At 46.5% G+C, this 10,725-nt stretch overlaps 1 protein-coding gene across 1 annotated transcript in view; it reads left to right on the forward strand.

Moving 5' to 3' along the window:
* CMIP (c-Maf inducing protein) overlaps window positions 1–2,387 on the forward strand; it is a 132,318-nt gene extending 129,931 nt beyond the window's left edge. The window contains exon 21 of the mRNA XM_071567234.1: window positions 440–2,387. Within this exon, the coding sequence (XP_071423335.1) occupies window positions 440–493 (54 nt within the window). The 3' untranslated portion in view covers window positions 494–2,387. The remainder of the gene's footprint in view (window positions 1–439) is intronic.
* Window positions 2,388–10,725: the final 8,338 nt, after the last annotated feature.

Consider the following 10,725-nt stretch of genomic DNA (forward strand, 5'->3'; position numbering starts at 1 on the left):
TGTGGTGAAGGGAAAAATCAGGCAATGCCTTAGTGTGGAGGCTGAAGGAGGAACGTGTGGCGTGTGCTCAGGTTGAGTCCGTTGCCTTCTCGTCAGGAGTTGGACAAACGCATTTTCCTAAGCATTTGTATAAAAAACGAAGATCTGGGCCTGATCTGAACCTGATTGCTGGTTTGTGGGTTTTAGGGCAGGTGTGACAGTCTTATGTGTCTGTAAGGGCTCAGCATCTTGTCCCTTCACCATACGCAGGTGCTTTGGCTCACTCCCAGACCTGGCACTGGTGCCGCACAGAGTCGAGGGTGTCACGCCTCTCCCTGCAGTTTGTGGCCAACAGATGAATCCTCTGAGTTTACTGATGCCACAGATTTGACAGGAACTTTTTTACCCAAATCCTGAACATGTGTCACTAATTCTGACCTTTTCCTCCTGTCCCACACAGGCTAAACTACCCAACCTGAAAGAGGTGGACGTGCGCTACACTGAAGCGTGGTGAACTCTCCCTGCCTCCAACTCTTCTTCTCTTTTGCTTCTCGTGAGAAGGAAAAGATTTTTAAAACAAACAGAGAAAAACAAACCGGAAAATAACTTTTGGCTAATTCCTGTAGAGCAGTGAGCCCGGGGACTTGGTGGCAGGAGTTGTGGTTGTGGGGTGGCAGAGTGGCGTTGTGTGTGTTGGGGGCACGGAGCAAGCCTGGCCCCCGTTGGATTCTTTCAGCTTTGTGAATTCAGAATCAACATAATTTAAATTGAAAAGGAAACAGACAAAAAAAAGGACTTTGTAGCAGCAAGAGGATTATAAAGAGGAAAAAAACACCTTTGTGGATTTTATTTGCCTTTGTGTTTTATGCCGTGTGGAGAAAAAAAATATATTCATTTGTCATTATTTACCTGGGTTTCCTTGGCTGGCACCCAGCCAGCCAGAACTCCTCTTTCACCAGTTTTGCTCCAGAAAATCAAACTTACAAAAATCTCAAGAGAAGAAAACCAAAACCAATATGATTTTCACCTCCCCCTGTGTCCTTGCAGTTGTTATGCAAAGTAATTTTGTTGTACATAAGATTTACATAATGCACCTATTTAAGAAAATGGTTCACAAATAACAGGTCTGGGACCTGTCTTTTATTTATGAATTGTTAATTCTTTTACCCTTTTTTTGCGTATAGTACTGTATAAACTAGTTTGCTGTCTTGTTGTTATTATTATTTTTTTTAAGGAAATGTCCTCCTTGAAGAATTGCCTTTTAGTAATGCAGACTGTATTATACTCCCTCTCTGTCAACATTCATCGCGTTGTCTTCTTGATTTCAAAATGCCTCAAACGTTATCAAATAGGAAGGAAAACACCGAGGGGGGTGTGGTTGTTGGGGAAGGGGATACAGGGATTAATAAAAGTCGCATTTCCTTCCGAAGTCTGAACCCTTTCTTTAGTCCTTTGCACCGTGCCAGGTTTAATCACGGGAGGTGGGCACAGGGCGCCGCTCGTTTTGCCAGGGGGGGATTCCTGAAACTGTAGATTTTCCAAGTTGCCTCCGTTGTTTTTTGTTTACGTCCAATATTTCAAAAAGAGAAAAAAACAGTTCTCCCTCTACTTTGTGCATCAGCTTTTTCTGGTTTGTTGGGGGTTTTTTCTCCCCTCCTTGCCCTGCCCTCCCTCCCTCACCTGTCCTGTGCACGCGTTGTTCTGCATGTTCCTCTGGGCACTCGGAGGAAGCCGCAGTGTTGCTGATCCGGTAGCTCTGACTTGTCTGTAAATGTGACTGCTACATTTTTCAAACTCCACAGTTGCTTAGAAGATGATTTTTTTAAAAAATTGTGGTTTCTTTTATAACTATGCTGTTGACTTTTTTTTTCATAATGAGCCTTCATTGTACAGAGCTGCTTATTTAAAAAAACACCAAACAAAACAAAACAAAAAGAAGATTTTCCTCTGTTTAACACCTTTATTTTATTCTTCAGCACCTCAAGGTTTCACATACAGCCAATGTAATTTTTTATATATAAATATATATATATTTAATCCTATTCAATGGAAGCCAAGCTTTTGTTCAGGTTTTTTGTTGTGTTTTTTTTTTTAAAGTTTGTTGCTGTGTAGACAACCCCATCCCAAATAATGTTGTTTTTCTCTTTTTTCCTTTTTTTTTTTTAATAATGAAGCAGAAATTGAGTCTTAACTCATGTAGTGTGTCAGGTTTTTTCCCCCCTTCAAATCCCAAACTGTATGAGGATGCAGTAGGGGAAGAAAGAAGAAAAAAAAAGAAGAAAAAAATATGCCAACATTTTCCTTAGCACTGTTGCTTTTACCAATGGTTTACTACTACTGTTCTGTAGCTGTGTACAAAGAGATGTGAAATAATTTCAGGCAAAAATAAACTGTAAGTGAATATCTTTTAGCTGCGTGCTTTGTGTTTTCTTTGAAGGAGACTGTGGCTGGAGATGTTGGACACTGTGGGAGGTGCAGATGTCAGAGCCCTTTGCAGGGCAGGGCTGTTTACCACCAGTCACCAGGTTTTGAGGTATTGTCACCTAGAAGGTAGAAGGAGGAGGAGGAGAAGGACAGCTAAGCCTCTGTGTGTCTGGTTCTTACATCCCTCCCCAATGTGTTGATCTCTGACTGTCCCCAGTCCAAAGGCTCAAGGAGTCCTTGCACTGGCCATCAAAGGAGTTGCCATTGCTGGGGGAGTTCCTTGCATTGGTTGCCTCATGTAGGCAGTACTGGGAATGCTGGGGCATTTCCAGACTCCAAAGAGTTTCCTGTATATTAAGGTGCATCTGAGGTGATGTGCTGCATGTGCATTCTGCTGTTCCTTGAAGTGCCCCGGTGTGTGGGCTGGACGCCAGCAGGAGATCCAGCTGGAGCTTCACAGCTCTTGCCCCCCTTGTCTAGGTGGTTACTGAACTTCTTCAGCCTTTAAACAAATGGGCCCCACTTGAAACCAATTCCCACAAGTGTTCTGAGAGCCGCCTTCATAATCTGTTACCTGGCTCCTGTACTCTCATTTTTATCTATATTGCTGTTTTGTTCTACAAAAGAGACTTCAGGACATGGAGAAACACAGGTGTTTGTCCTGTGCTTCCAGCCAAGCTAAGAAGTGCTCACAGGACAACCCTTGATAAAGGGAATAAACAGTGCCTTTTTTTATTTTTTCATCACTGAAACCAGACAGCTGTAGCAGAGGCTGTCAGACTTTTGGGGTCTTTTTCCCTTGAGCAGTTGCTGCTGCCTGTGGGCTGTCCTCCCTTGGTAGCAGCAGGGACCTCACAAAACCTTTCTGGATCCTGAATAGCCAGAAATACGCCCATCATGTTACTTCATGGATTGAGAAATTGCCCAAGGATGGAGAGTTTTAGCTTTGGTGAGATGAAGGCATATGTTGGACACAGCTTTTCTTCCTACTGTGGGCAGTGACCCCATCCCTGAGCTCTCCAAGCTCGGCCTTCGAGGGAAGCAGTGACAGCATGTGGGCTCCACAACCTCAGTTGGATCAGTGGGAGAACCCTGAAGCTTCATGGTGCACCAGCTTCTCCAGGATGCCACATGGGGGACTTGGAATGAGCAGGGAGTGGATGTGCGAGATCCCCCTTCAACACCTACACATGTCCTGCCTTCTGCAACAGCCTCCAAGAAGCTCCTTCTTTGTGCTTCATTCCCACTGCAGAACCAGCAGGATCAACAAAGGCTGGGCAAGCCTGAGGATGATTAACTTGATGTTAAGTAAAGTGATACTTGGGGTTGGTCTCACCTGGCAGGAGCCATCACTGTGCCAGGGCAGGTGCCTTTGGTCTCCAGCCTGTGGCAGTTACAGAGCAGGTTTGTTAAGATCCTGCAGGATTGCTTTGCACTGAGGATTCTCCTATCAGTTACAAAAGGTGGGGATTAGACATGCTGTAGTAGAGTTGCTGTGTCTCAGCTTGTGCTCAGAAAGGTTTTCCTGAGTTTTATTTACCAGAGCACTGGGCCTTGTAGAAGGCTCCAGTGGTTTCTCCTGGATAATGATGCCTTTCTGCCTGTGCTGAGCTGCTGCTGGCTGATAATGGAGCCATCCAAAGCTGCCTGGTTCCATGTGGGAGGTGACTGCAGCCCATCTTCCCGGGGACTCTGAATGCCAGGGGCTGGTCTAACCTGCAGCTTTCGGCTTTCAACCTGAACTAGTGCAGTAGCTCTGATGCAAGTCCACAGAGCAGAAAGCTGCAGCACTGCCGAGTTTCAGGAGCAATTTTCTCATGGCCTCGTTAAAACCCTGCGGTTGTCCTGCCTTCCTACTGCTGCTTTCAGTGCTGGCAGCTCCACTTTGAGTTTCAGAAGACTGAATGTAGAGATCAATCAGAGTACTGGTTGCCTCCAGTTTCCCAGCTGTGGGTATGGCTTGTTTCTTACTCAGAGAGTTAAATATGTGCTTGAAATCCTGGCAATTCAGCATGGATTTGCTTGTAGAGGAGTGCTGAAACAGCTGCTGGCCTCAGGCATGGTCTGGTCATATTTTTACCAGGTAAGAGCTTGGTATGTCTTGTTCATGTGATCCTTTCACACCAGCCAGAGGCTGAGTTATCCACAAGTCCCATCCATGGGGACCTAAGGCTACTTGCCTGATACTGGGTGAGGGACCTCATGGGGAGATGTGGTAGATGGTGGCACAGGGGTGGGTGTGGAGCATCTGGAGTGTCCTCAGGGCAGATCTGCATATTGCTCAGTGTCCCCCTGAGGTCTGTGGTTGTCCTGATCTGCTGCTTGTCCCTGGAGTGGCCTGGCCTGGTCCCCGTGGCAGGAGGAGGGTCCACCTCTGAGCCTCAGCACTGAGCATGGAAAGTATCTCTGATAGTCTTCATTCCTTCATCCCTACACTTCCCAGAGAGCATCAAGCCTCTCTTCAGGTAAAGTCCTCTTGGAAACTGAGCAGACTGAACTGGAAATTCGTAAATGCATTAAAGGAATAAAATAGTAATGAGCCAAGAGCAAAGCAGGGAAATGCCAGCTCCACCCAGGACTGCTGTCTTGTGGAAATCAGCAGCAGCTGGGCCTGTCCCCATCTTTGGGATTTCCACTGCCCCGATGGCTGGGAGCAGCAGTACCCTCCCCTCTCATATGCCCAAGGATTTTGAATCTGGAGAAGGAGCTCCTTGAAACTGCAGTAGGGCATCATTGTCAGGCTAAAGGCAGTGCTGACCTTTCCCAGCCCCTGTAACACCGACCAGCTGTGCCTGTTAGAACACATCACTCAGTTATATTGCTGTGTCTTGAATTTTTAATGATTTTTCCAACTAAATAGAGTACTCATCTCAAAATACTTGTTTTAAGTGGATGTTACAATGCAGTTTTTTCCCATTTTCTATTGACGGAAGAACAGTTAAAGTAAATATTTGAGAAAAGCCATTTTTATTAGTAACAGATCTTGGAATGTCCTTTTTGTCAGTAATATCAAACATGCAGATACTTTTCCTGCTAGCCTAATACCTGCTTTTTTATTATTTTTTCACTTTCATGCTTTCACCAACCAACTAGAACAAGTCCTGTAATACATTTTAATATTCAAATAGGCTCTATCAAATTTTAAATATGTCCATACCCAAACCTCATGGAGATCTGCTGGTCATGGATGAATCTTGTTTGATACACCACAGCCAAGGTAAATATGTGTCCTTTCCCTACCACTCCACAGAGATCCAAACAGAGCTCTGTGTACCGAGTACAGTTCCCAGATCGTGTTCAGACCATTGAATTGGCCTCAACACCTAAATTCACCAGTTTGCTTCACAGATCTGGCAGTTGATATAGTAACCAGTTTCTTGTTAATTTTTCTTCCAGCTGGGATAGGATATCAAACATTAATCCTTTAATTCTAATCAGGGTACATTTGAAGTAGGGTTGTTCACAGTAGCTAACTGAGGTACTTTGAAATATTAGCAGTGTCTCCCACCCAGAATCTCCTGTTTTTACATAAGCCTTTGCTATGAAATCAGTGTCTTTGTATTAAATTACATAAAATTCTTTTAAAAAGAGAAATTTGCTTTGAGTATGGGGTCAGAGACCTACTGACTCTCTCCCTTTGATGAAGTGTTGCTGCTGTCCTTGGTATGCAGTGTACCTCGTTACACTGAAATACAGAAACCTTGGCTTAGGGATACTTTTCTCTCCATATTTTACCAATTACGATGACATTGAGGATAACTAATGTTAGTGACTCATTTGCCAGGTGCTTTGAGATCTTGGAGATAGGTTTGGTTATTTACTGCTGCAGAGAGGCATAGTGTGATCCTCAAAGGTTGGAAAAACACATTTATCAGGAACACTTTGAATTTCAGTTTAGGCCATAACGTTAGAAACACACACGTTGTGGTTGATTGCTGTTTTTAAAAGAGAAAAACTATTGTAAACCTGTCTATTGACTTGGGGTTTATGTTGTTCTCTGATTCTGTTTTACCAGCTGTCTCCCTTCCACATGTTTCTCTCTCCAGGTCTGATGGATGGGAAGAGCCGTGGTGGTGCTGGGGAAGCATCCCTGTGCCTGCACTCCTGGATCCAGGTAGATGGAGCCCATCAAGATCCCTTTCCTGGTAAGGAAAAGAGCAGATCTTGCTCTGCATGATGACCTACCATAGAAGCAGGGTTTGTCCAGTGTAATAACAAAGAAATAAATCAGACCTTTATAAAAATCCCAGCCACAGCTAAAACAAACCTCCTCGTGACTCAGGGCTGTGTGAGAGGGGCAGCCAGGACAGCCGAGCTCCTGCCCTGCCTCTGAGGTGAAAGGCTTGTTTTAACATTGCAGTGAACTCGGTAACATGTATTTTTGGCTGGAACAGTCTGACCCAGACTTCTGCAACAGTCCACTATTAATGGCAGTAGCCCTGATAAGTTAAAGGAGGCTCCAGGGGAATCAAGGATGTGTCTGATAGGATCGTATCCCTCGAAGAAACTGGGGCTAGCAGAGGTCTGAGTCTCCATGCTCGAGCCCAGTGAAGGTGCCAGGTCCCAGTTCTTCATGATTTCCTTTCTTCAGGAAATATGCTGGGTGTCATTTTCAAAGGGATTTGTGGTTTAGTGCTGGGGGGAACCTCACCAGAGCACCAAGTGCAAAGCTCCACCAGCAGCCATCAGGTGCTCACTGAGGCATTACATCCTTCATGGAGAGGTGGAATTTCCTCCTTGGTGGGTCTGTTTGGCTCCTCCTGACAGGAGAGCGAGTGGTGGTGCCTCTGCCAAATGCAAGTGACAGTGAGCTCGTGGTGTTCCTGCACAGTGAGAGCTGCAGGTGACACAGGCAGCAGGTCCCCCAGCACGAGGCATCTCCTTGGGTGCGAAGCCTCTGTCCAGGTCACCTCCTTCACATTTCAGGAGCTTCCAAACTGTCCTCCTTGGAAATACTGTCAGTTTATGAGAACAGGGAAAATGGGTCAGTGTGTGCAGGGCAGAGCACAGTCTTGGTGGGTGTTTCCAAAATACAACCCCAACCGACTGTGATGGGTTCCCCAACACCCTCAAATGATGTGAGGAGGCGGTCTGGGCTGGTGGACATCCCTGGGTGCTGCAGTGGGGCTGCCTCCTGTGAGACACATACAAATAAATAAACAAAAACCCCAAACCAGGGAGGGGGAGGAAAAAGAGAAAAAAAGTTGCAGTTGAGGTTAAAGCTGCTGCAGAGCCGATGACATCAATGTTTCCATGGCGACAAAATCTTCACTTAGGTATGGCGAGTGCCCTGAGCTTGCGGCTGCCAAGGAAACCCACCCGAGCCAGCACAGCCACTGCAGTCCTGGGGCCTTCCTCCTCCTTCTCCTTCTCCTCTTCCCCCTGCCCCGCCACTGAGGGGTTCTGAGCTGCACCTACTTCATGTTCCTCGTGCAAGTTAGTTCGTGAAACTGTCCATTTTTCACCCCCACTGCTGCCAGCAGTTCCTGGGAATGATGAGGGAGAGTTGCCATCAGTAGTGACATGGGGGGAACATGAGAGCTCTGTGACCACCCATTGCTGCACCGTGAGCCACCTTCTGTCCAGCCAAGGACTCCAGCATCTTCACAGTGGCCAAACAAACTTGTTGGCCACCTCCTGCTCATGAGTGAAGCTACTTTGATTTTGGGGGCCTGGCCTGGACTGACACTGTGCTCAGGGGCCACAGGGACCCCAGCCTGGCATGGGGTCCATTCCTGTCCCAGCACATGGTGTAGTGTGGCCCCAGGGCAGCAAATTACCTGTGGGAGCAAGTGGGGGGGACTTTTCCCATTCCTCCAGGCCTTGAAATGCAGGACAAAGCAAACCATCTGCAGCCATTCCTTTGCTGGGAGGCTGTACCAGCACAACATGGCTGGGTCATTTTTTTTCCTGTGATTCCAGTTAAAAACCTCTGAGTACCCACAGTGTTGGGGACCACCCTCCTCCAAGGAAAACTAGGGAAATTCATGAGATGACAACAACGTTTGTCCTCCATCACACCATGTCTTCCCCACTCTTCATTAGTAAAAAGAAGAAGCTTCTCCTGAAGCACTGAATTCAGACAAGAGCAGAGACTAATGAGTCACCAGGGTCAACCCCTGGGGTCATGAACAGTGAGTGACATGACAAAAAAATGTTTGACGAGAGGTTTGTGTCTGAATAAAGTCCCAGTTTCAGTGCTGTGCTCAGCTGAGGCCATGCCATAGCAGCCAAGTCTGAGCATCCTGACCAGTGTTCCCACAGCAGCTCTGACAGCTGGAAGGGGCTCAAAAGCCTCTCCAGCGTGGTGGCAAGTGGTTTGGTGGCTGTTGGCCGAGGGGCCTGTCCTGCCATGAATTCACCTCCAGTGAAGAAGTGCAATCCAAATCCCAGGAAAGTTGATGGGAAAGGTTCTTTTTTAGCTCATTTTAAGGTAGACCTCAGTGATTAATTAGTAGTCTGGGGATTTTTGTTTGTTTTTTTTTGTTTTTAGGTGGATATTGAGTACAGGCTGCAAGGCTCCAGTGACTGATCATGGCAAATGATGCCACTACACATGATGCCGTGGCCAGCCCTGTGTGACCCCAGCAGGGACTGTCTGGTTGCCCATCTATACTCCAAGGTATGGCTCTAGCTTTGATTTTAGAAGCTGGGTGTTTGAGTCTTGGTCAAGCTCTTGTTATTTCATTAAAAAAAAAAAAAGAAAATTAAGAAGAACCAATTCATCTAAAAGAGAAACATGTGCTGGCATTGAGGCTTCGGGGTCTGTGATTAATCAGGCTCCGAGTAGCGCCACTGCTGAGAGTGCAGCCAGTTCCTGGAAAGGAAAGGAAAGGAAAAGCTTGACAGTGACATGGAACAGCAGAGCTGCCAAATACCACACAGCTTGGTACCCTCCACCCAGGGTACTGCAGAGAGAGTGCCCAGGGCGGTGAGTCACCTCATACCACTTTTATTTTGGGGTAAAAAGACCCAGTTTACCAGGAGGCAGATCTATGGTTGAAGGAAAGCCCAACCTGCTGCTTGAATGCTAAAAGAGGCTTTAAAGGAAGTCCAACAGTTTTTCAGTAAAATTACTGTTTCATCCCACAGCTGTGAGAGGAGCAAAGGTGATTAACTAACTGTAAATCTCTGGAGAATATTAAGGATTTTTTTTAGGCCTGAATTTTTTGAGATTAATTATTGATTTATTGATATTCTTTCAAAATAATTATGAAATTTACACTGTACTTGATTTCTCCACTACCTGATTTCTGGTCACAAGAGAGGAGTCCAGTCAAAGGGAAATGACTCATGGCTGCCTGTGGTTGAAATTAATGAGATATTTATCTGGAAATATTTTTGTCAGTGGCTTTTCCTTGTATTTGGAGTCGGACAACTGCTTGGAAATCATTGCTGAGAACAGCAGTGCCCTTGCTGTGGGGGCTGCAGGGATGGAGAGATCAGCACTGGTAAGTGGAGGATCAGAGAAGTGGTTTAAGGCCAAGAAACCCCTGTCAGACTGTTCCAGCTGAAAGCAGCCTGTGATAACCCCACAAGTGGTATTTATTGAGGACAGAAGGGAGAAAGGAGGATGGGGAAAAACAGAAATCAGCTGTGAGACCTTGGGATGGAACTTATTCTTTTTTTAAATTTTTCTTTGCCCATGAACAGTAAGCCCTTTCACATCATGCACTCTCTTTTCTGTAAGCAGCAGCTCTTGCAGGAGATTTAAATAGACATGGGAGAGAAATCCTTCCCCTGCCTGTGCCTGGGGTTACCCCGCGCGTCATCTTCCCGGAGGGAAACAGCAGTGGCCATGTGAGCAGAGAGCTGTGCTTTCTGGATTGCTTCAAAGCCCTGCTCTGCCAACCAGATTATTGATCAGGAGGAAACGTCGGCATTTCAGAAGCTTCCCCAAAAAGGCACGGAGCCTCCTCGGCTCCCGTGCGTCACTGGGGATGTTTTTATCCACGGATTTTCCGGCGGGTTTAGCACAGCCGGGTCGGCCAGGAGGGACCCTGGCAGAATCTCCCTGCCGAGTGACTCACGCTCGCACATCATGGGAATATGGGTTGACTTCAACATACTGCACTTTTCAACTCTGATTCATGCCACCCCAGGAGAGTAAATAAGGCAACTCCATGCACAGCTCGGCCGTGACAAGTCGCCTTCCCACTGAAAAGGTGTCAGGGCAAATGACACTGCCAGGAATGGTGTCACCTCTAACTTAGCCAGGAATCTCCTAAATAGAGCAAACTATCTCTTTGCATGTACGCCACGGGTCCCGTTGCAGCCTGGGGTACCTGCCCTCTTGCATGTGGCAGGAGGTCTTTACTAAAC

The sequence above is a fragment of the Pithys albifrons genome, chromosome 12, assembly GCF_047495875.1.
Source record: "Pithys albifrons albifrons isolate INPA30051 chromosome 12, PitAlb_v1, whole genome shotgun sequence".
NCBI lineage: Eukaryota > Metazoa > Chordata > Aves > Passeriformes > Thamnophilidae > Pithys > Pithys albifrons.